The sequence below is a fragment of the Mastigoproctus giganteus genome, chromosome 13, assembly GCF_048544385.1.
Source record: "Mastigoproctus giganteus isolate SK-2022 chromosome 13, ASM4854438v1, whole genome shotgun sequence".
In the NCBI taxonomy this organism is placed as follows: domain Eukaryota; kingdom Metazoa; phylum Arthropoda; class Arachnida; order Uropygi; family Thelyphonidae; genus Mastigoproctus; species Mastigoproctus giganteus.
In genome coordinates this window covers 89,876,389-89,903,773 of record NC_143587.1, presented here as the reverse complement: position 1 = coordinate 89,903,773, position 27,385 = coordinate 89,876,389, and the positions used below count along the sequence as shown (strand labels likewise).

At 37.8% G+C, this 27,385-nt stretch overlaps 1 protein-coding gene across 9 annotated transcripts in view; it reads left to right on the top strand.

The window, feature by feature from the left end:
- Window positions 1-27,385, top strand: part of PMCA (plasma membrane calcium-transporting ATPase 3) — a 1,183,542-nt gene that overhangs the window by 634,130 nt on the left and 522,027 nt on the right. For all 9 annotated transcript variants that reach the window (XM_090387939.1, XM_090387938.1, XM_090387937.1 and 6 more), the window contains one exon: window positions 7,632-7,896. In XM_090387939.1, the coding sequence (XP_090244065.1) occupies window positions 7,632-7,896 (265 nt within the window). The remainder of the gene's footprint in view (window positions 1-7,631; window positions 7,897-27,385) is intronic.

The window sequence follows — 27,385 nt, the reverse complement described above, 5'->3', positions numbered from 1 at the left end:
AACTAAACACAGTACTGGAGGAAAGGGACTTGGGTGTTACGATACGGTCAGACATGAAATTCTCTGAGCATTGTAAACAGGTTGCAAGGAAGGCCCATGGTGTTCTATCGATGATCTATCGAACTTTTGCAAGTAGAGATAGGGACGTGATAATCCCATTATATAAGGCTTATGTTAGACCACACTTGGAATACGGTGTTCAAGTATGGAGACCGCACCTAAAGAAAGACATCGAGCTTCTTGAAAGGGTGCAAAGAAGGGTAACTCGCCTGGTGAGATCGGCAAAAGGGCGTCCTTATGAAGAAAGACTTCGAATATGTGGGTTGCAGAGTTTGGAAACTAGACACCTTAGAGGAGATTTGATTGAGGTGTTTAAGGCTCTGAGAGGCATCAGTAAAATGAATGAGGTCAAAATTTTCAAGATTATAAATGATGCTAGAACTAGGGGACATAAATTCAAGTTACGGGGGGAAATGTTTAGATTGGACTGCAGGAAGTTTTATTTTAGCCAGCGAGTTATAAATTACTGGAATAAGTTGCCTTCATGGGTGGTAGAGGCCGACAGTTTGGGGAAATTCAAAGGTCATCTGAATAGTACTTTCGGGTAAGGGAAGCGCATAGGATGATAGGATTAATTTCCTTTTTATTTACTTTTTATTTCATTTTATTATTTTTATTTATTTATTAATTATTATTATTTATTTAATTTTTGTTTTTATCATTGTTTTGTTCGGATTTTTTTTTTTTTGGCTGGTGCAGCATAAGCCATAGGCTTTCTTGCACCATGCGGCCGTTACTAATACTAATACTAATCGTCAGCATGATGGAGGAGAGGATCCGGTGTGGACAGCGAGCCGTCATTGTTTTCATTGACTTTAAGTCTGCTTTCGACTGTGTACACCGGCCTGCCTTATGGAAACTACTAGAGGTTGAACATATACCTCGAAAAGTCATCACACTCCTCCAAACTGCATACAACGGTTTAACCAGCCAGGTGCGCATCCAGAATGATTTATCTGAGGAATTTACCATCCAAACTGGAGTCCGCCAAGGGGATGTAGCCTCCCCGTTGCTTTTCAACATCGTGGTCGACGCCATTATGAGGCAAGCATTCAGAAACAGAGAGGGCATACAATATGACAAGGATCACTATGTGACTGACCTGATGTTTGCTGATGATAGTGCTATCCTTGCCAGTAACGACGCTGAAGCCACGGACATCCTCTACGACATTGCCCACATTGCCCGGCCATATGGTTTGAAGATCAATGCTGGTAAGACAAAGGCCCTGACAACAGATGGGTCGCAAGCCACCATCTATCTCGAAGGCGTCCAGATCGAGCAAGTGCAGGACTTTAAATACCTTGGGTCGCTGGTCCAGGAGAAGAAAGTTGCATCCACCATGGAAATCCATAGCAGAATTGGACAGGCGGCCACTGCGTTCGCCTCGCTCAAATGGTGTCTGTGGAAGAGGACCAACATTTCCACAAAGACTAAAATCCGACTCTTCCGGACTTTGATTCTGCCCATTCTTCTTTACGGATCGGAAACATGGATTTGTCTCAAGTTAGATTTGAACAAACTTGAGGTATTCCAAATGCGATGCCTGCGGCAGATCTTGGGCATCTCTCTTCGCGACCGCATCACTAATGATACCATCCGCGCCAGATGCCAACAGCAACCAACCATTGCCGACCAAATCCAGAAGCGAAGGCTTAGATGGTTTGGCCACGTATGTAGAATGGGCACGAACAGAATACCATCCAGACTCCTTTGGAGACAATGACCCACCCAATGGAGCATCCAACGGACCGCGCCTAGGAAAACGTGGGCCAAGCAAGTGGAAAATGACTTGAAGAGCCGACGTCTCGACCTTAACCAGGCCAGGACTGACGCCATTGATCGTAAGGTATGGAAGAACATCACAGAGCAAGTCCGAAACCCTGCTGCACCTACAGCAGCATACTGGTTGCGTGGCCAACCGCCTCCCCCAGCTGCCAGCTAAGGACCAAAGAAGAAGAAGAAGAATACTAATACTAAAGGGAAGGGTTATTGCTTTCGTAAAGGCGACTACAATGGTCTGAGACAAAATTTAAATTCTATTCAGTGGGACCAACTGATGATGTTACCAACAGCAAATTCAAAATGGGAAGCATTCAAAGAACTTATCTTGGAAGCTACTAGGCTTTACATACCAACTAAGAAATATTGTTCAAGGTTTAGGCTTAAATGGATATCAGATGAACTAATGAGACATATGGCAGAGAAAAAAAAATGCATGGGATATATATAAATTAACACGTGACACAGAAGCCTATGTTAGATATAAGCTGGTCTGTAACCAAGTCACAAAGGAGGTCAGGCTGGCAAAGGCAGATTATAAGAAATCTTTGGCAAAGGAGGGAAAGATAAACAGCAAAGAGTTCTTTACTTATGTAAACTCTAGAAGAAAGGGGATGAATCAGATTGGTCCACTTGATATCGATGGTTCAACTGTTGATAATCCTGCTCAGGTAGCTAACAAACTAAATGAATATTTTACATCAACATTCACACATGAGGAGTTATTCAGCGAGGGGAATGCCAGAGGTGTATTCAACTCTGGCAGTAAGCTAGATAATCTTGTAATAACTGAGAGTAAAGTGGAGGAGAAATTGTTAAAGATAAACAGAAGAAAGGCACCTGGGGTGGACGGGATCTCTCCAGTAATATTAAAGGAGGCAGAAAAGGAAGTAAGCAAACCCTTAGCCATAATTATGAGAGCTTCCTTGGACTTAGGGGAGGTACCCATAGACTGGAGATGTGCAAATGTGACCCCAATTCACAAAGGAGGATCAAAGGCCGACACAAGTAATTATAGACCTGTAAGTTTAACTTCTGTTCCAGGAAAATTAATGGAGGCACTGGTTAAAGAAGCACTGCAGGATCATCTAGACAAGACTTCAGTTATAGCTCGGACACAGCATGGTTTTGTTAAGGGGAAGTCTTGCCTGACCAATTTGATTGGATACTATGATGCAGTCACAAAAGAGCTGGATGCAGGGAATAACTTTGATATTATATACTTGGATCTTAGAAAGGCTTTTGATACTGTTGTACCTGGAAGACTGCTGCACAAATTGGAGCAGTGTGGCATTGGAGGCAAATTGCTGCTATGGATAAAGGGGTGGTTGAGGGGGAGAAGACAGAGAGTGGTAATCAATATACACTGCTCATTGTGGACTAATGTTATTAGTGGAGTCCCTCAGGGTTCAGTGTTGGGTCCAATATTGTTTTCTGTATTTATAAATAATATTGATGATGGTATATCAAGCTTATTGTCCAAGTTTGCTGACGATACATGGGTTGGCAGGGTTGTTAACAACACTACTGACGCTATGCTTCTGCAACAGGATCTGGAAAAGTTGAGCAGATGGGCTGAGAGGTGGCAAATGAAGTTTAACATTGAGAAATGTAAAGTACTACATATGAGAAACAGCAACCCCAGAGCAACGTATCAACTGTGTGGTACTACACTGACAGTTGTAAGAATGAAAAGGACCTAGGGGTAATTGTGCAGGCAGGTATGAAGTTCTCTGAGCAGTGCAGACGGACTGCAAGAGTAGCTCATGGTGTCTTATCAATGATATAAATGAATTTTTCTAGCAAGGATAAGGAGGTGATTGTTCCCTTGTATAAGGCAATGGTCAAGCCAAACCTTGAGTACTGTATACAGGTCTGGAGGCCTCATTTCAAGAAGGATGTAGAGCTGCTGGAACGAGTACAGAGAAGGGCAACAATGTTAGTGAATGGAACAAAGGGTTGCTCTTAAGAAGAAATGCTTAAGTTTTGCAAATTACAGTGTCTGGAGACTAGGCACCGGTGAGGTGATCTGATAGAGGTGTATAAAGCCTTGAATGGTTTGAGCATGCTCAATTCTGATGGGATTCTTCCTCTTGCTCAGAATAATCACCTGAGAGGGCATAAATTCAAATTGAGGAAAGGTAGATGTAGGATAGATGTGCGGAAATTTGCCTTTAGCCAGCGGATAGTTGGTTGGTTGAACAGACTTCCATCCCTTGTTGTGGAGGTTGATAGCCTAAATAAACTTTAGGCTCAGCTGGACAGGTATTTCAAACGAATGGAGGGGTGAAGTGGAATTTTTTTTTTTTTGTTTTGGCTGATGCTGCATAAGCTTGCTTTCTTGCATCATATGCCTCTACTAATGCTAATGCCACAACTCAAAAAAACATAAATAAAGAACAAATAAGAAAAGTGACACAACTGACAGTCATGGTATGGCCTCTTTGGTAGTCATGCTAACACAAATTTGAAAATAAAATCTGTTAGAAAGGTTTATTGCTTGTAATTTTTTTCTACTCTATTATTAATGGCCACAGTTGCGATGAAACCGTATCTGATTTCTTTTTCTTCGGTTTTTTGAAAAATTACATTTTTTGTGTTGTGTTACTTTTCTATATAATGTGGAAAATATGTACTGAATGTTTATTACTTGCATATTTTGACATAGAAATAGCCTTCCTCTGAGTCATGCTGATCATGGCTGGATGTTTCCTGAAATGTTTCTCAATAGCAATACAGCAAAAAATTAGGTTGTGGAAGAACAAAAACAGCTGAAGTTGCATGGATAGGGAAAGAAGAGTTAGTGTTGGCTTTCACTCTCAAGCAGTTTTCTCTGACTGCCAGCATTGAAAGGTGACTCTACAGGGACTTCTTTTGAAAACCCGGCACCTCTGTAGCCAGGTGGGCAGGAGCAGCGGCGTGTAGCACACGCTTCTTGATTAGACACGGGTTCAAGCCCGTGACCAGCAAATACAGAGGATGCGGAAAGGTCAGGGAATGACCGTCGCATATCCCCGGAGCAATATGGCCTTAGTTGCTAATGCTCCTAAAAACCAAATAACAACAACAACAACAACATCTGAACACCTGAAAGCATGTGGGATTCCTTCAAAAAAACTGTTCCACTGACTGATGGTAATGCATGTTGTGATAAGCCTGAAACCTCAGGTAACAAATATATTAAAAGAGGAGATTGAGCACTTAACAGTAATAGGCTGTATTTGTCATCTTATTAAATTTTCTGCTTAAAAGGGAGCTGCATGCCTTTCTGTGAAAACGGATGAATACGTCATGGAAATGTAGTATCTAGAAAGAAGTGCTAAAAGATGGATTTAAATAATTTAAAATGTTCATGCCACTGAAGTAAAAAAAAAAAAAAAAAAAAAAGTTTGAAGCATGTTTATACATTGGCTGTCTCTTTAGTGAAATGTGTTACTAGCCTGGTACAACAGGCTAGTGACATATTTTGACAAGTCTGTTTAAAGAAGAAGTTGCAAGTGCTTAGATAAATCATATGAGCACCTTTCTGTTACCAAGTTTAAAAAGTACAAGTGATCTGGATTTGAATATGAGTCAGTCATACTAGTGAGTAGCACCGGCTCATATTCAAATGCAGTTCGTGATGAAAAGTTTCAAATGAAGATAAATTGAACTCAAGAAAAAGAACTTCTGAATTACACACTTCTGGTAAAAGATATTCTAAACAGGCCAAGCAAGCTAATATTATCCTAATGTTATCCTAATATTATCACATGTTATCCTCACTTGTCAGAAAGTGTTTATCTCTTTTGGCTTCAATAAAGAAATTGCTTCTTTTTTTTTTCAATTTTAAATGTCTTGCTAACATTTGGGAATCCAAACGTAGCTCTTTACTTCAGCATACCTCATATCCACAAACTGAGGTTATTATTCCTAGATATATTGAAGAATACTATTTGCAAATTTATTTTACCAGCAGTTTACAAAATTTCCCCTTCCATTTTGGAAATTGGTTACCATTGCAGAGTAAACCAGAAATTGGTTCTGACAGGAATATGCATTTCTACTACCATGGTCATGGAGAGTCGAAAATAAGAGACAGTTCTGTTCTTTGGTCAGTGAGGAAGTACTTTATTGTTAAATGTGGATACATGGTGCACAAGTTTACATTGCAAAATTATGTTATGTTCTTATAAATTCTGAGATAGCTCAAAATTCATCAAATTGAAAGTGCATCATTTTCAAATTTCAAAATTTTTGTGTACAAGCTTCCAATACCTCTTAGTTGTTTAAGATAAAGAACCAGTTGATGTTTTTCAGCATCAGTTTTGTCAGTTTCAGTATGAGGACGTACTAGATTCTATTTTGAAGACCAATGAATTGATTTACAGTGGTCCTTAGTTGGTGAATTGATAAGTGCACATGAAAGCTTTAAATGTAACATTATCCTTTGGCATTTTAACAATTCCTCATAGAAGTGCTGAGTGTGGGAAAATAATCATCCAGATTAGAAAAACAGAGACTAAGTTCAGATCTCTTTCTAGCGAAGTTTTGAAAAAGCTCTAGATAGCGCATTCATTTTTTTTTTTTTTGAACAAAACTTTGACTCAACGTTTCTGAAAAATACTGTTACAAAGTCTGTAACAGTATTTTTCTTGAGGGCATAAAAATCATTTTATGTAATAGAATATCCAAACAGAAATCCACACACACAAAAATATTTTGTAAACTAATATTTAAAAGTGAAATGTAATTTCTAGCACAGTGTAGACTTAAAAGAAAATTTGCCTTTTCTGAAAATCCTCCTGTTTTTCTTCTGGTTTTTTTTTTTTTTTGCATAAAATTTCCTCTTTCTCACTTGCTTTCCTCCTCTCCAGCTTTTTGAAAGTTTTTGCTGCTATGTAACAATATGAGAGGATACCTAGCTATTACAGAGAGGATGCCTAGCATATTATGATGCTGTAATTTTATCTGCAGACCTGTGGATGTGTGAATTACTGAAACAAACCTTATTTATTTGCTATTAAAGATTTATGTCTGATGCACAATTGTGAGCCCTGGTGTTGAGTTGGACAGTTGATTGCTTGATAGACCCCCATTTTAATTCCTTCAACGGCATCCACCCTACTCTTCAAACTCTCATAAACAGCATCAGAATGCTGAGTTGGCTCCTAATTTCTTCACACTCTCTGTACTGAAAGATCCTGTTTCAGAAAGGTCCGTAAATACACAATTTGCATAATTCGTTAGGCCGTGATTGGTAGGAGAATCACCCCAACAGTAATTTCTGTGTAAATTCAGTATAATTGGGAATACAACATTAAATTAATATACTTAAATGCAATCCATCTGTTATGCAACAACTTATTACGTTTCAAGTTTACATTATATCTATTTCACTGTTAAGTTTACTTAATATGTATTTCACTATACCGTTATGTTGGTAAAGTTATAAGTTAATTATAACCTAATAAAATTACCTAATTATGCCAACCTATGTGATTCAAACTTTTGAGATACATACAAACTAATTCTTTACCACAATTAAAAACCTACAGTTCCACTATTATGCACTACACTGGTTAAGAAAGGAATAATAAAGTTATAGACTGTGTTTGCTGCTAGAACAGTACACCTGTTATTTCCTGTTAATCTCTACCGTATTTGAGATTCATTCTTATGCTTAGTCCAGACTGTTATTCCAAAGCATGGCAACACAATCTGTTTAATGTATCTTTTTTATAATATAATCTGTGGAATAGAATTAACCCAATATTATGAAATTCAGTGTGTAATTTTTTTGTCCCCAGGTGTTCCTTTATTATAGGTCAGGATGGCAAGTTAGAGCGGTTTACTATACATGACCAGGATAGGCTAGTCAAGACTGTGATAGAGCCAATGGCATGTGATGGTCTACGAACCATTTGTGTAGCCTATAGGGACTTCATTCCTGGTACAACTGAAATTAACCAAGTACATTATGATAGTGAACCTGATTGGGATAATGAAGATATGATTATCAGGGAATTGACATGCCTGTGTGTAGTAGGAATTGAAGATCCTGTAAGAGCTGAGGTATGTATTTGTTTTAATTCATGGAATATGTTACATTATGTTTTAACTACAGAATAATTTAAGTGAGTATCATATAACTTGAAGGATTTTTAATGTGTACAAATGCAAGTCTAGGTAATTATCTCCCAGTCAAAGTATTAGGGAACTGTGTGTCTGCATAGATTCAAAAACTAATATTTCATAAAACAATATAACTTTAGCAAAAGAAACAAGAAAGTCATACTTCAAGATGATATCAACACCTCTTTAATTGAATAGACGTCAGAATCAGAGCATGTATTCAATCATGTGCAGATCACACCTGATATTAATTTTCAACAATTCAAACACTTTTTATAGGTCTCTCAAATAAAACTTATTTTAAGTTTCCCATGGCAGCTTAGCTGGCATGATATATCATTGTCTGTCACTTATTGGAAAGGTTCAGTTCCTGTCAAGGACTAGAAGAATTTTGAAAGCCCACTTCAATCATGCTGTATTTAGCCAGTCTTAGGTGGAGGAACTGGTTTTTGCTTGTGACTTATTGAGGGTTTCTCAACTTGCATAGCATGAACATCAGCCCACAAACACGTTTCTATAGACATAATATGTGCACAGTTAGGAGCACAACCTTGGCACTGTTAATGCCAATATATATTTATTTTTTATTGTATTTTTTGGAAAAATTAATACAACAGCTTTACTTCCACAGCAACAGATGGATGTTTGTTCCCAGATTAATCCTTTATCTATATATTTGTATAATATGCCTTACCAACTTTGGTCAAAATTATATTTCTTCTTTCTTAGTGTTCTGGTTTCCATTTCTTTTAGTGTAGTTTTGTGCAATTAATTAGAGTAGTAAATTTCCTTTTAAATAAGATTACACTGAAATACACATAGAAAATAAAATTAAACACCAAAATGTGCATAAAAAATATCACTGAAGGTCAAAATTAGTAAAATAAAATGCTAATGCTAATTCCCTCTTCAAAATGAAGAGAAGCATTCTCATACATTTTTGTGTACTTAGTATTACTATTAGTAGTTGCAAATGATGCAAGAAAGAAAGTTCATCCAACATCAGCAAAAAAAAAATAAAAATAAGAAAACCTTCCTACCTCACGTGTCCATCCCCTCCAACAGTTTGTCTAGTTCTTCCTGTAATTTATTCAACTTACCACCTTCCACAACAATAGATGGATGTTGTTCCAAGAATCAACTACCCTCTGGCTGAAGGCAAACTTCTGTGCATCTATCCTTCAACCATCCTTTTCCACAATTTGAATTTATGCCCCCTCGTGTGTAGTCTGAGTAAGAGGAAGAATGCCATCAGTATTGAGCTTGCTGAATCCATTTAAAGCCTTAAATACCTCAATCATATCATCATATCATCTCACTGGTGTGTAGTCTCCAGATGTAATTTGCAGAACTGAAGCATTTCTTGGTAAGCACATACTTTTATTTCCAATCACCAATCTTGTTGCTCTTTTGTGCTTCCTTTCCAGCAGATCCACACCCTTCCTGACATGAGGCCTCCAGACCTGTACTGCAGAGAGGTTTGAGGGGGGGGGGTCTCAAAACTAGCCACCTCCACAACACCAGATAGAAGTTTGTTCCAAGAATTGATTAGTTTCTGACTGAAAGAAGATTTCAATCCATCCTTTTTCAGTGTCCCCTTTAGTGTATTATCTGAGCAGGAGTAAGAATGCTATCTGCATTTAATTTCTCAAGCCATTTAAGGCCTTAAACACTTCAATCAGATCCACTTGAAGGTGCCTAGTGTCCAGACGCTGCTCCTTTCAGAACTGATGTCTCTTATAGTAAGAGTACACTTTTATGTCCTTGCTAATCTTGTTGCTCTTTTCTGCACCTGTTCCAAGGGTTTCATGTCCTTCCTAAAATTAAGCTTCCAAACCTGAATGCAGTACTCAAGATGCAGCGTATGTGTGGTATGGTTGTTTATTGGCACATTAGCTGCTATGGCTATAGTGCGCCTCAAGATGCAGCCTAAACTGCCTTATACAGTGGGACAATCATCCCCTTGTTCTTGCCTGGAAAAATTCTTATAATCATTGACAGACCCCTGTGAGCTGTCCTAGCAACCTGTCTACACTGCTCAGAAAATTTCATGCAAGAGTACAAAAACTATAAATAGATATATTAAATAAAAATGTAATAAATCTAAAAAAAAATAATAATAAATGATGAAATGCAAGTTCCTGCATAAAGCAAATGAAAATGAGTAAAAGTGCCAAATGCAATATAATGAATAATTTTCTTAAAAACACCAATTACTGTTATAATGATCATGACATGAGAATTTCAATTTTGCACCAGTAGGATTTAGTTATTGTGTGGAAATGTGGTAGGGAAGAAATGTTTGAGTGAAGAGGAATTAATACACAGGAATTAACAGGCTGTGACTTTTATGACTGCCTCTCGTCTCCAAGGAACACTCCACCAGGGGTTTTTTTTTTTTTTTTTGTAAATATCGTGATATTTTTCACCATTCGTCCTTCAAAATGGTGACCGTTCCATTCTGTCTTTTTGGGTCCCTCCTTACAGGTACCCAGAGCCATGCCGAGGGCGAGGCGAACAAGGCTCTTTCCACAGATTAAAAGCTGAAATGGGGCACCAAAAGAAAGATTAAATAATTGACAACATTGCCATGATTAACAGTAGAGCACAATTTTTCATTATTGCCTCAGGTTAACTGGGTTTCCTCTTTTGTTCTTGGCATTACTTTTCTTCTACAGAGATGTTCACTCTGTACAAATCCACCCTACATTGAAATATAGTAAACCCCCGCTATTCGCGGGGATTACATTCCTGAGAAATGCCGCAAATACCGAAAACGCAAATACTGAGTTATGGCTCCCATAGTAATAAAGGGGTTCCGTTCCAAAGTATGAAATATATAAGAAAAACTAGTCTAAAATTTTGTCTATGTATGTATTATATGTACCTGCATAATATGACTATGTACATAGACAGTACAAAGCGAAATACAAGCATAAGGCATCGAAATGAAAATAAGAAACAATTTAATATTAAATGTAATATTTATTAGAAATTTCAAACCAGCGTCTTTGCTAGCTAAAACACTTATCCCGCCAGTGCTATCACCAGTTTCGCTAAAGTGTTGATAAAGGAGTTTTGCCCTTTCACGAATGATGAGTGAACTTAACAGACTTTTATTTTGAGTTCGGTCTTCTATCCACAGATTTAAAGCCTTTTCCATTTTTTCTAATTTAACATCACGAGTTACAGAGCAAATTTTTGAAGCAATTAGCACATTTTCACGGACACTACGGTGGATTTTTCTTCCGATTTCTTGATTGATCGTACCGTTGACTCATTGATTTTATAATGTTTTGCCACCGAGGAGACACTTTCACCATTAGAAATTTTGTCTAATAACTGAATTTTATTCACTAATGTCATCACCTTCTTTGATCTTTTCACAATTCTCTTGTTATTTGTAGCGATATTTTTGTAGGGGTTAGAAAAGAATTTGTCCACAATAACGTCACTTTCTTCTGTTAACACACTCGAAAAAGTCTGTTTTCACTAACACACTGCAAAACGGTATATTTTTCGCTTTTGTAAGCATATCAATTTATAAATTGATATATAAATTGATAAATTTATTCAATTTATAAGCATATAAATTAAAAGCAAACCACGAATTCTTCCATGACAAACGCATAGCACATACTGAACAAAGATTAGCGAGAAACATCTACGATCGTGATTTTGTCACCCCTCTCCCTCCACCCACTGAGCGCTGTTTTGACCGGGAAAGATAATTTTAGCCACGCCCATGTTTTTTTTTTTTTTTTGCGGAAAATGTTCAAGGCGATTTAAAATTCAATTTTTTTAGGTTTAATTTTTTATTAAATCAGCGACAGCGAAACTGCGAATAGCGGGGTTTACTGTATTGTTCTCACATCTGGGGCAGTGCCCTCAATACCTCTCTCAGGCTTCAGGTTTTTTTAATATTTTATCAATCACTTTTATATAATAATGTTTGAAGAGCTCATATTCAGCATTTTTTTTTTTTTTTTTTTTTTTACCTGTTGGTTTGGAACAGGAAGACAGCAAAAATAATGCTAGACCAGCAAGGGTTAACATACTTGTGGGAGGGAATCAGGATCCACTCCATCTTTGAGGCCTTGTTGTTGTTGTGAAGCAGTTCCATTTATGGCTGGGGGCTGAAAAGGATAAATTTGACCTTATGAGTAGCATGCCATTTTATTTTGCATACCACTCATAAGGCCAGAGTTATCCAGGTATTTAAATTTAAGAGGATGTCACTGAAGAGAAGTTACAATTGAGAAAAATGGCATATGCTTATCTTTGTCTTATAATCTCACTGATTAGCCTACCTCCTTTGTTTATAGTGCTTTAAGTTTTTTCACCAGTGTTTTCATTTTTAATATATTCATATTTTAATTGTAAATAGTATTATTATGCAATATTTTTAAATTATACGGTGTGTTTGACATATTTTGGATTTCACTATTGTTTATTGGTATGTATCTTGTTACTTCAACAGTGTCGTCGGTAAGTTGTAGAAGTACTTTGTAAATATTTTATGCATATGTAACATGACATCTTGTGGATCTTTTGATCCTAACCAGATAGAATGCCTTTCTAATTCAGAAATGTATTGAAAATATGGCTACCTAAAATGTTATGCAGACTTCTTAGGCTGCATAACATTTTATGCCATTTCAACTAAGAGATCAGTAATCCCTTAGTTGACATGGAAAAACACTGGCATTCTGAAAAACTCCTGAAACTCTCCTGTTTTGGTGGAATCTCAGTATTGGTAACTTCACACACCCCTCTTTAACTACATCTGGAATGTGACTTTTCTGAATAATATAGAAATGGAAGAAATCACCCAGATTTTTTTTTCTATAACATTCAGAATTTCACATTCCAGCAGCTCTAAATGCCAAGTAGGAAAGAAGGATAGTTATCAAAAAGAGATGGTACACTTACACATACCTGTACCATCATTCTCACCTTTAATACACCAAAATCACCACAAACAGTTAATGCTGGTTATTCAAATTGTTGAACGAGACCTTACGTTTTTAACTCAAAGTATTTCAAATGCCAAACATTTAGACATTCACAAACAATCTGTAAATGCTTGTGAAAAATGGAAAATATCTTGGACTACAAGGTAAACATCATACTACAACGAAACAAAGCAATTTTCCATAAATAATAGAACATCTACATATGCCACGGTAGCAATACAAAACGAAGTTGTTGTTCCACAAAAGATGTACTTTGCGGAACATCTTTTCTGAGTGGCAGAATTGCTTCTGACATCATCAAAACAGTGAACTATTCCTCAAAATGCTACAAATACTCTGATAACAATTCCTCCGGATACCTGTCCCACCCCTCACAGTCAATTGATCAAGTAAAAAATTCTAAATCAGTTGACAAGAAGAAGAAATGCACTACTAATCATATGGAGACTGATATTTAGAGGAATGAGGATGACTCCATTCATGATATACCTGCATGAGATGATATGGACACAGGCAAGCCATTTTCCAGAAAAAAAAAAAAAAAAGGACAAAACAAAAACAGATCACTACAAACAAACTTTAAGAAAACATATAGAAACCTCAATTAAATCTAAATGAGATCCTTTCTATACAGTGGTACTCTGATGGTCTCTGTGGTAACCTAGATGACATATATGTTATATGGCACAACATAATCCTGTAGGTTTATGTTTAGTAGTAGTAGTAATAGTGGCATGTGATGCAAGAAAGCAAGCTTATGAGCATATGCAGCATCAGCCAAAAAAAAAAAAAAAAAACATTCACACAACCATTCCCTCTAAATGTTTGTCCACTTCTTCCTTAAATTTATTTAACCTATCAACTTGCACAAAGATAGATGGAAGTTTGTTACAGCAATTAACTTTTCTTCTTCAGAACAATTTTCTTCTGAATTGGCTTCTATAATTCCCGCTCTCTATTTCAAAACAGTCTGAACACGTGCCGCCACCAGCCAACATCCATTTACTGTCCAACTTCAAATTCACATAATCAACTTTTCATCTTCCTCATTTATTCATTCAACTGCCGTTTTGTGGAACAACCTTACTTCATACGTATTTCCTGAAAATTACAGTCTACAGAAGTTCAAGTCCAATGTCAACAAATATCTTCTTTCGTCTTCTCAACCTCCAACCCAAGCACGGTACTAAGTACTATAGGTTCTAATACCTCTCATGTTTGGGGTTTACATAAAAAAAATAAAATAATAAAATTAACTACCTGCTGGCTAAAGGCAAATTTCCGCACATCTATTCCACATCTATCTTTCCTCAATTTGAATTTATGCCCCCTTAGGTTCATAATCTGAACAAGTGGAAGAATCCCATCAGAATTCATTGTGCTCAACCCATTCAAGGCCTTATACACCTCAATCAGATCACCTCGCAGGTGCCTAGTCTCCAACCTCTGCACTTTGCAGAACTTAAGCCTCGTTTGGTAAGAGGATCACTTCATTCCCCTCAATCTTGCCCTTCTCTGTACACGCTCAAGCAGATCTACATCCTTCCTAAAATGAGGCCTCCAGGCCTGTCTGGAGACCTATCTTTACCAGAGACTTATTTTAGATCTTAAATATCTTCACAATGAAACAGTATATAGGAAGAATAGAAATTCCTATACTTCAGCACATGAGGGGGTATCAGTAGCAATTAAATCATGTCTTCTGTCCAAGCTAATACCTTAGCAAATCTATAGAGGCAGCAACAGTTGAATTAGCTTTGATATAACAATAATAGTTGTTTCATTATATCTGTCACTTATCAAACATTTCTCTTTTACAGAATTTGATGACTTAGTCAATCAGCTATCTTCCCCTATTATGGACATCATCAACTGTGAGGCTCTTTACATTTGGCTAGGAGAGGGTAATTAATTGAAAAATTGCTCACACATATGTTCACCTACTTAATTACTTACTTACCAGATACAGCTCAGCAGTTGACTTATCCTTAGTTCTGTAGTTTTATCTGTGCTTTTTGATTGGGCAGTTTTCAACAACTCCAAAAACAGTGACCATTTTCCAGTATTATCAGTATTTGTATTATCCATTTAGTATGAGGAGGCCATAGGTTTTTGTTACACCAGCCAGAAAAAGAAAAGTAGATAAGAAAATACAAGTTATGCACTTTCCTGCTCACTTAGGTAACTATCTAGTTGACTTTTAAATTTCTTCAAACTGTCAATCTCAACTACCTGCAAAGGTAACTGGTTCCAGTAATCAACAACTCGCTGCTGCAAGAAAACTTCCTACAACCTTGTCTAAACCTATTCCCCTGAATTTGAATTTATGGGCCGCTATTTCTGGAATTCTTTATAACAGTGAAAATTCTCCATTCATTTTACTAACCCACTAAGAGCTTATAAACTTCAATCAAGTCCCTCCAAGGTGCTTGGTTCCGAAGCCCTGTAGCCTACATAATAGAAGTCTCTTTGTGCAGTCCCCCTTTGCCGAGCTTACCATGTGAGTTGCTCACCTATGAACCTTTTCAAGAAGCTCAATGTCTTTTTTTAGATGGGGTTTCCATACTTGGGATGCAGTATTCCAAATGCAGCCTTACAATTGCCTTATACAGTGAGATTATGACCTCTCTATATCTACAGGATATTGTTCGATAAATCATTGATACATCATCTTGCACTTTCCTGGCCACCAGTTTACACTGCTCAGAGAACTTTATATCTGCTTGTGATAAAACTTTATGCCAGATCCCTTTCTTCCTCTACTGTTTTTAATTCATCCCCACCAAGAGTATAATTTATTTTGGCTCTACAATTTCTCAAATATCAGACCCTGCATTTTGCTGCATTAAAACATAACTGCCATTTTTCTGACCATCCCTGAAGCCCTTTCAAGTCATCCTGAAGAAGTACTGCTTGGCACCAATCATTAATGACACACTCTTAATCATTGCCCCCAACATTTTCACTACCACTGAAGTCAGACTAACTGGTCTATAGTTACCAACTTCACTCTTAGAACTGTCTCTATGTAGGAGTAGTAGTGGTAGTGGTGGCAAGTGATGCAAGAAAGAGAGCTTATCAGAAAAAAAAAAAAAAACAACACACACACAAACACACTCCACCCATCCATACTTTCCAAGAATTTATCTACTTCTCCCTTGAATTTATTCAACCCATCCATTTCCACAATAACAGATGGAAGCCTGTTCCAACAGTCAACCACCAGCTGACTGAAGTCAAACTTCTGCACATCTATCCCATAACCATCCTTCCTCCAAGTTGAATTTATGAGGAAGAGGAAGAATGCCATTAACATTTAGGTTACTCAATCCATTCATGGTCTTAAATGCCTCAATCTCCCCGCAGTTGTCCAATCTCCAAACACTGCAATTTGCAGAACTGGAGTCTTTCTTAATGAGAGTGCCCTTATGTGCCTTTCATCATTGTGGTTGCCCTTCTGTGCATCCATTTTAGCAGCTCTACATCCTTCCTAAAATGAGACTTCCAGACCTGTATGCAGTACTCAAGATGTGGCCTGACCAGTGCCTTATACAATGGGATAATCACATTCTTATTCCTGCTGGAAAAATTCCTGTATATCATTGACAAAACCCCATGAACTGTTCTGGCAGCATGTCTGCACTGCTCAGAGAATTTCTTATCTGACCGCACAGTTATCCCCCAGGTCTTTCTTTCATTTTCCACTATCCTGAGTGTAGTACCACACAGTTGATAAGTTACTCTGGGGGCAGACTGGGCTAGCCAGGTAGGTAGAGTGTTTGCCTGGCAAGCCAAAGGTTGCGGGTTCAAATCCCGCCTCGGACTTGGATCAGAGTAGTGCAAAAACCTTGGGAGGTGCATTATGGCCACAGAAGCTGATGCGCCAACAACTAACTAACGAAAAAAAAAAAGAAAGAAAAAAAAGTTACTCTGGGATTATCGCTACCCATATGCAGTATCTTGTATTTGTCAATATTAAACTGACATTTCTCAGCCCATCAACCTAATTTTTCTTGATCTTGTTGCCGCAGCATGCCATCATTACTGTCATTAACCACCATGCCAACCTTTGTATCATCTGAAAACTTAGTTGTTAAACCTAATATACCTTCATCAATATCATTGATAAATAGTAATGCGTTGGCAGTTCTCCAATCCAAAGGAATCTCTCCCAAGTCTAATAATGCCCCTTATAATTAACATCAGTGGTCAATGTACTTTCTGTCCTTCTGCATCAAAATTACTTGGTATATGCCATCAACTCCAGGAGTGTTACTTGCCTTTAGGCTTGAAAGGTTTCCTAATAAACAGTCTTCTGTAATTTTGAAATCACTGGTTTCATATGTTTCAGCCTCACTCACACAGCCTCTCCTCAGCATGAAGGGTCTTTTCCGGTTCAATTCATCAGCACCATGAACTGGATTATCCAAGACTTCCTTACACCCACTACATCAGTGTACAGTCTGATTTGTTTTTTTTCTTCTTTGTGATGAAAAACTCCTCATCCCCATTCTTTGCTCTCTTAACCAGTGCTTTCTCATTTTCAGCATTATCCACCCTATCCTTATCTGTGATATTATTACAGATTATCTTATAGCTGTTGTAGGCTTCAGTTTTCATTGCTCAGTAACTATCTCATGCTATTTTTCTCAGCTCTGTTAGACTGGCCAGCTCCATATTCATCCATTTCAGCACCCTCCTTGTACTATAATTTTCTGAATGTTATATATGTATTCATGACTTCTGTGATTATTGCTTTAAAGGTATTTCATAATTCTAATGTATTGTCCTTCTCTGAAATCCACCCATTTAATAGATACCATGTAGAATCTTAAATTGTCATCTCCTTTTCTGAAATTAAAACCTGTACCATTGTGTTGTGTGTTTTCCACTAACTCACCCTGTCAAAATAAGAATGACTTCAAAATTTAGCAGAGCCAACTGGTCAGAATGTAAATGAGTATCTCTCCTAAGTTAAACAAATACCTCAACCTCAATTTATTTCACAGTTGATTGTGATTCATCAGATAGTAACAAATGATAAACATACTATTACCAGAATCTTCCATTAAAATATACTGTCATCCTAAGAGTTGGTGGAATGAATCCTGCAGTACTGCAAAGAAAGAAAGAAAAAACAAACTCCTGAATATTTTTGTAAACATCCCATAATGTCTAATTTAATCCAGTATAAGAAGGCAAGAGCTAAAGCATGGTTAATAAGACATGAAAGTGAAAAAGAAGTATAGGTTCAAAACACTATAGCTATTAATAGATCCGCTGACTATGTTGCCATCACAACCTCAATACTACACTGTAAAGGGCAAGAAATTTCTAACATATCAAATTATGGCCCTTTTCAAACTTATAAAGTGCAGAGAAATACAAACTTCAATTTTTAAATTCTACCCATATACAGTCTTCCATATAATCAACCTTAAACTATGTTTGATCTAAGACTTGCTCTTACTTCATCAAGGAATAGTGCTGCAGATTTAGATGAAATCTATTTCCCACAGAAACTTAGTGACAACTCACTCACTATGTTATTGCAGTTATGTAATAAAATTTTTCTAGGACACTACCACCCTATCTGCTGGCACTATGTTATTGTTTTTTTTTTTTTTTGTTTTTTTTTTTGAGAGCTGTTTGCTGTCAGGACAACTGTTTGCAACCCTGCAAACAACTGTCCTGTAGCTCTTAGTTGTCTAAGAAAAACTCTAGAAATGATAATTAGTTAGCTTTTGTCTTGCACATTTCCTTGAAGCACACTACTTATTGAGTAGACATCAATATGGTTTTTGTACAAATAGATATAGATCAGCACTTGATTTCTTGGTTAAAGCAGAAACAAACATTCCAAATGTATTTCTTTGGAATAGTCATCTAGTTATGGTGTGCTTTGGCACCAAAAAAAAAGCTGATATGATGTGGCATTTCAGCATCTTTTAAGATCTGCACAGGTTTGGCCCACATTGGTCATCTTCCAAAGTTAATCCAGAATTTCTTAACTAAGTGACCATTTCAGGTGGTTTTGCAATACACTGTCCCCACATTTATACACACATGAAGGAGTTCCTCAAGACTGTTCTTAATGCCATGCTCTTTACAGTAAGGCTAGTTCTGTCACTAAATATATCCCTAATAAAGATGAGGCATGCTATCTATCTACATGCTGACAATCTTGCTATCTCATACCAATCTCAAAATATACATCTAATAGAAAAACAGGTATAAATACCATATACAAGTTAGAAATTTGCACAAGGAAAAAAAAAAAAAAAAAAAAAACCAGTAGTTATAGACTTTGTAAACAAAAAACAGCTGCAATTCATTTCTATCTGAAATGACAGAAATTGAATTACCACTGGGTAATTCAGGTCTGGTTATGAAATCCTGCTAAGATATTTGATCATAATATCAAATTTCTAGACTTTATTTGACAAGAAGTACTTTCTGTATTATATTAAACACTTCCATATGCCTAGCTTGAAAAAATTATTTTCAGAGTAATCTTGTCTTTGAAATAGGGTGTAGATTGTTACATGCTAGTGGTGTTCTGGTTTATGACTCAGTCATGGTATTGAAATAGTTTAGCCCCAATACATCATAATGCCTTGAGCATTGCATTAGGAACCATTTGAATATTACTAACTTTGAGTCTCTCCACTGAAGCATGCAAATCCCAGTTTTGAATCTCTCCACTGAAGCATACAAATCACAGTTTTGTCTCCACTGGCAAATACTACTCTTGAGTTAAATAAGCAGCCAGAATAAGCAGGCTCCCACACCACTCAACATGTCAATATCTCTTCCAGTCTCAATGGGAAAACCTATTTAAAAACTAACTACTTCTAAAGAAACTATGTGGCATTTAACCACACATTGAAGCATGGATTTCAGTGATGTCCTGCTAGCAATTGGGACAACTTATCCGTGATTGCAAACTTCTCTTATAGATTGTGAAAATTTCTTTTGATACTGTGTGTAAAAATCACACCCTGAGCATAAATATTAAGCAATTACATATGGCCAATTCCACCCAGTTTCAGTTTTACCAAATGATATACTGATGATTCCAAAATGAAGAGTAAAGTTGGAGCAGTTGTAATCCTATCAGGTAATAACATTTCCCAGCAACTCCTTGGAGTGCAACATATATATTTCAGAATTATATGCCATGCAGGGCGGCGCCTCCATAGCCAGGTGGGAAGGAGCAACAGTGCGTAGCACACGCTTCTTGATTAGACCGGGGTTCGAGCCCGTCACCACCAAATACGGAGGATGCGGAAAGGTCATGGAATGACCACCGCACATCCCGGAGCAATATGGCCTTAGTTGCTAATGCTCCTAAAAAAAAAAAAAAAAAAAAAAAACCAAACCATGCAGGGTGTCCGGCAGAATTACTGCCAATAAAAAATTGGTAGCAGTTGTAATCCTATCAGGTAGTAACGTGTCTCAGCAACTCCCCTTAGAGTGCAACATATACTTTGTAAGCTAATGGTGATAAAATCATGATTTTTTTTTACTCATAGATGCACAAATTTCCAAATGTCAGTAGATCTCTACTTGAGCACTTTTGGTGGTCAAGCAGATATCAAGGGGGTAGTCTATCTCTCGCCTGGTGTTTTGCAGCATTTATAGCATGACAGATTCACAAGCACAGATTATTTTCTGCCATAGCTCAGCCACACCCTGGTTGTTTGGTACACAGTCTTTTACATACTCCCCTAAACATAAATCTAAAAGAGTTAAATCTGGTGAACTAGGAGGCCGTTGAATGGGACCTGTTCTTCCAATCCAACTTTCTGGAAATTATTCATTCAGGTAGGCTTTCACTGGATTGATGTAATATGGTTGGGCTCCATCTTGCTGAAAAAGATATCTTGTGGTAATTGGAGGATTGCATAATTTGTCAGCATGTTGAGGTATGTTGCACCTGTTACTAAGCATGGTGCACCATAGCCTTAGTCACTTTCGCTCCAATAAAATCGAAATCCAGCCAACCTCTTACTAAAGCTTCTGTGAAGAAGAATGGCTCAATCACAGAATCCAAAGTAGTAGTAGTAGTGGCATGTGATGCAAGAAAGCAAGTATATGAGCTTATGCAGCATCAGACAAAAAAAAAAAAATCACACCATTCCCTCCAAATGCCTGTCCAGTTCCTGCTTAAATTTATTCAACCTATCAACTTCCATGACAGATGGAAGTTTGTTACAGCAATTAACCACCCGCTAGCTAAAGTCAAATTTCCGCACATCTATTCTACATCTGTTTTTTCCTTAATTTGAATTTATGTCCCCTTAGGTTCGTAATCTGAACAAGTAGAAGAATCCCATCAGAATTCAGCATGCTCAACCCATTCAAGGCCTTATACACCTCAATAATATCACCTTGCAGGTGCCTAGTCTCCAGCTGCTGCAATTCTCAGAACTTAAGCCTCTCTTGGTAAGAAGATCATTTCATTCCCCTCACCAATCTTGTTGCACTTCTCTGTACATGCTCAAGCAAATCTACATCCTTCCTAAAATGAGGCCTTCAGACCTGTACGCAGTACTCAAGGCGTGGCCTGACCATTGCCTTATACAGAGGGACAATCACCTCCTTTTCCCTGCTAGCAAAATTCCTATATATCATTGACAAAACCCCATGACCTGCTCTGGCAGCCTGTCTGCATTGCTCAGAAAACTGCATATCTGACTGCACAATTACTCCCAGGTCTTTTTCATTTTCTACCACCTTAAGTGTAGTACCACACAGTTGATGCATTTCTCTGGAGTTACTTCTACCCATATGCAGTACTTTGCATTTGTCAAGGTTAAACTTCAGTTGCCACTTCTCAGCCCATCTGCCCAAATTTTCTAGATCCTGATGCAGTAGCACACTGCTATTACTGTCATTAACAACCCTGCCAACCATCTGCAAACTGTTATTTGCAAACTTCAACACTAAGCCTGATATACCTTCATCAATATCATTGATAAATATACAAAACAACAGTGGACCCAACACCGAACCCTGTGGGACTCCACTAATAACATTAGTCCACAAAGAGCAGCACCCATTGATTACCACCCTCTGTCTCCTGCCACTCAACCATCATTTTATCCATTTTAGCAATCTACCCTTAATACCATTCTGCTTCAATTTGTACAGTAGTCTTCCATGCGCAACAGTGTCAAAAGCTTTCCTGAAATCCAAGTACAGTCAGTCCTCATATAGCACGATAGTTGTGTTCCTAGAAACCCTCGTGCAATGCAGAATCGTGATATGTGTCCAGTTTATCCAAACTTTGTGTCCAAACACAATAAATAATCTGGCGCCTCTGTAGCCAGGTGGGAAGGAGCAACAGTGCATAGCACACGCTTCTTGATTAGACCGGGGTTCGAGCCGGTCACCACCAAATATGGAGGATGCGCAAAGGTCAGGGAATGACCACCGCATATCCCGGAGCAATATAGCCTTTGTTGCTAATGCTCCTAAAAACCAAACAACAACAATAAATAATCGTAATAAAATATTGCTAATGCTTTTGCTTCTATCTATTGTTTTTTTGTTTGCTTTTCTATCCAAACAGATGACAGCCGTTCCATCTCTTCCAATTCTTTGTGTCTTAATCTAATGGATTTTAATTACACTTTGAGTTGTTCCTGCTATGAAAGTTGTTTTTATTTTCTCTGCATTCCTTCTAATTCTCGGCGTTGCCTCATTTAGGCTTGTGGCACGTGTAATATCACATGGTCTTTCGTTTCGCTCAAAGCGTTTCACAATTTCATGTTTTTTCTCTATCATCAGACGCAGACTGGTCATAAGCCTTACCAGGGGAACCCCAGTGGTCCAGAGGCCGGTGTGATTTTGGCCATAAATGCTAGTATGAGGCCGGTACAAATTTTCCCGGGTAAGTATTTCGCTACAAATTTTCCTAGGTATTTATCGATATTGCTTTTCTTTTTCTCTCGGAATCTGTAGTGTCTTCACCAGGACGCTTCCTTTTCACACCTTTTAAGTATTTTACTCATTTTTAGGGAATAAAGCACAATTACAAAATGAGGCGGCATGCTTGATACACATAAACAAAGCTGCGCACGTGTAGCAACTGAATAAACAACGGCGTAAAGGTAGAGACACACTATGAACACCTCACTAGCTCACAGTTCACTAGCACATTTCTGGGGGTCACTACCATAAAACAATAAAGACAATTTCCAGTTGCGTTTCTGCTAGTGGAATCTGTTATAAACTGGTAGTAAACTCGATCTAATTGCATTTGCGATAATACCGTTAGCTGGAATTGTGTGGGTTTTTACGTTATGGTGAAATGTTTTCGCCTTCACTGATATAAAAAACATAAATACATTGTCAGAATCTTCTCTTCATTCCTATCGTGTTGCATTCAGTTGGGGTAATTCCAAGTTCGACTGCAATTTCTTGTAAACACAAAGGCGAATCGTGCATAACCGAATTCGGTTCGTGTTATATACGATATCGTTCCCCTATTTATAAATTGTATATGATCGAATTCGTGTAGTGTGAACACATGTTTTACGAGGACTGACTGTATATGATATCAAAATTATTTTTTTGCATCCAGTTACTTTGTAACCATACCATAATATAATAACCAATCAAATTTGTCAGACAAGACTTCCCTTTAACAAAACCATGCTGTGTTTGAATTACTGCTGCAGTGTTGTCTAGATGATCCTGCAATGCATCTTTAACCAGTGACTCCATTATTTTACCTGGAACAGAAGTTAAACTAACTGGTCTGTAATTACTCGTGTCACCCTTCGATCCCCCTTTGTGAATTGGGGATACACGTGTCCAATCCGTGGGGACCTCCCCTGACTCTAAGGATGCTCTCATAATTATGGCTAACGGTTTGCTTACTTCCTTTGCCGCCTCCTTTAATATAAATGGATAGATCCCATCCACCCCAGGTGCCTTTTTTATGCTTAACTTCAACAATTTCTCTTCCACTTTGCTCTCGGTTATTACAAAATCATTAAGCACCCTGCTACAATTTTATAACCTTCTAGCATTTTCAAACCTTATTAAATCCTTATGTGTGAATGTAGATGCAAAATACTTATTCAGTTTGTTCGCTATCTGAGCAGGATCATCAACAGTCGAACCATCGATGTCAATTGGACCAATCAGATTCATCCTCTTCCTTTTAGAGTTTATATAAGTAAAGAAATCCTTGCTGTTTTCTTAGCATCCTTTGCCAAAGATTTCTTGTAATCTGCCTTCATCTGCCTAATCTCCTCTGTGACTTGACTACAGACTAGCTTATATCTGCCATAGGCTTCTGTGTCGCCTGATAATTTATATGCATCCCATCCATTTTTCTTCTCTGTCACGAGTCTCATTAGTTCATTTGATAACCATTTAGGCCTAAACCTTGAACAATATTTCTTAATAGGTATGAAACTTTTAGTAGCTTCCACGATTAATTCCTTGAATGCTTCCCACTTAGAATTTGCTGTTGGTAACATCCTCAGTTGATCCCCCTGTACAGAATTTAAAACTGTCTGAGACCACTGTACTCACCTTTACCCAAGCAAAAACCCTTTCCTTTACCCCTGATGGTAATTATATCTTTAAGTAAATCCCACATCAGTACACTGTGATCACTACCACCTAGTGGTTTCTTTATCTGCAAATTCTTAATACACAAATGATCACTGTTGATAACCGGTTCAAGAGTATTGCCCTCTCTGGTTGCCTCTCGAACATGCTGCTGCAGATAACAATCATCCAATAAATCCACAAAAGTCTTACTAGTTTTCGAGTAACCAAGCCATAAGTTCCAGTCAATATCGGGAAAGTTAAAATCCTCCAATTATAAGACATTCTGATTTACTAGCCCACTCTATTTCTCTGTACAATTGTTCATTATGCTCATTCGAGTCATTAGGCTTATAACACACTCCTACTCTTATTTTTGCTTTCGCAGTGCTTATGTTACACCAAACTGACTCAACAGTGCACTGTTCATCTATATCAACTGGATGCACTTCTTTTGATTTTATGTTTTCTTAATTATCAGCATAACACATTCTCCCTTCCTATCCTGTCTGTCCTTTCTGTACACTTTGTACTCCCCAAATTCCAATTCTACTTTCCTAATATCTGTGTGACACCACGTCTCTGATATCCCAACAATATCCGCCTTTGATGCCTTGACCAACACTTCAAATTCATCAAATTTATTTACTATACTTATGGCATTGGTATATATGCAAGTATACATGCACATATTCTTATTTCTAGTTACCCTAACACATCCTGTATACTCACCTGTGTCACAATGACTGCCATCAGTCCCACAAACCCCCAACACCCCTCGCTCCCGACTGCTGCTTATTCTAATAGAAGTAGTGCAAGAATCACCTTCACCTGCAGCTACTTTTAACCTTTTAATCTGTGTATCCTCCCCCAAGCTAGCAGTTTTCTGACCCACGTAACAATGCTTTGATAGCATCAGCAAATATTCTTGCACCCATTCCATAGTGTACCCCATCCTTGTAGAAGCAGTCTCTCCTGGTAACAAGCACAGACCATGCTGAAAAAAATTCTACCCCGTGAGCCTTGCACATTCCCTCCAAGGCCGAATTGATTGACAAGGCTCTCATCATGTACTCCCTCCTATCGTGTCTGGGCAGAATTGCAGACACTTTCATATTTAACCCTAACGCATGACTTTTTTGCAACATTGACCTGTACTTGTTAAGTAAATCTGCAGGTCTCCTACTCTTAATGTCATTGGTGCCAACAATATCACCTTTTGGCCCTTAAAAGATGATATATGCTTACATCATCAACTTTTGTCCCTGGCAGACATACCTTGGTCCAATTCCATCTATTCTTTTTACACAATATATTCCCCGTCTCCCTGACAATAGAGTCACCAACAATAACTAACTCCTGTGGGACCAGCACATTCTGCCTTGGAGATTGCCGCTGTGTTGCCTGATGCCCAGGAGTGAACTCTGGCGTTGAATTGGGCAGTTGAGAGCTTGACGGGGACCCTCATATTAATTTCTTCATTATTATTCCCTCAAGCACTCATAGACACCCATTAGAATGCTGAGTTGATGCTTAATTTCTAGACACTCTGCACCTGGCACACAAAGACATCCTCCTTGTCTAGATCATGTTCTGTTCCAGAGAGTTCGACAAACATTTCACAATTGCACATTATTTTAGGCTGTGCTGTGTTGGAGAATTGCTTCCCCCACCAGCACTGACTCTCTTTAAAGTCACGACACAACACATGTTCACTTTAAAGTCACAGCACTCCTGCCACTTTGTGCCTGTTGCTTTTCTGCTCTAGTCTGGATCATGATGTTTTAAATTAATAAGATCAGTATCTAATAGAATTAATATGATCACTATCTAATAGAATCCTAAATGCAGTGATGCATATTACGCTATATAATTTTATGTTAGAGCTACCTAGTTACCACAATTAAAAATTTGAATTCCCTACCACTCTATACAAAAACAATGGCTGCAAGATTCGAATGAAACAACGGTTTTACGTATATTAAGTAGTAATCTACAAAAACTCTTATCAAAAATAAAAATAATCAGCATAACTAGAACTATAAGACTACTTATAAAGTACAATATAAAATAACAATTAGGTAAATAAAATGGCAAACACTTATTGCTTTTTTGGAGCCTGTAATTCACAGCTGTAATTTTTAAAGAGGGCCAGTGCCCCAGGAGGGTGCTGACTCTCTTTAAAGTCACGGCACAACACATGTTCACTTTCTGGCTGTCATTGCTCATGTTCCCCAACCACATGTGGGTTTTCAGTTCTTCAGATTTGACAGTGCATTAGTTCACCGGAGTAGAAATGTGAAAGATGGCTTCACAAGGCAATGAAATGGAGAAATGCATTATTATCATTGATGTGTGATAACATTTCCTGACCGATTGGTCTATTTAGGTTTTTCACTTGCTTATATCCTCTGTACCAACTGAATCTTGTAAGCTCTGAGCCACAGTCTTTTGTGCACAATATTGTTTATATACAAGATGGTACAATATGCAGTTTGCAACGGACCTGTTGAATGGATTTGCAGGGGCTACATTGGGAAGCTTCCTGGACCGCTTCACCTTGATCTCCATCTATTTCTTTGTTGCTACTTCCTTTCTTCCTGAGCACTGAACCTGTTTCTGACAATTGTCTATACTATTTCACTATACTATGATGGCCAGATGGATTCTGTCCATATTCCTGCCAGAATTTCCTTTGTACAGTAATGATAAACTTTAATTCAGCATACCAAAAGCAACTGAACTTTCTCTGTTGCACAGAGAACAGCACAATTTTTATATTACATGTTACACATGTGCAACACAGTACACATGATTAATTTTCTCTTCTGGCTACATAATTTAAGGAAGTTTCTGCATCTGAATAAAACAAAAAACTGTCA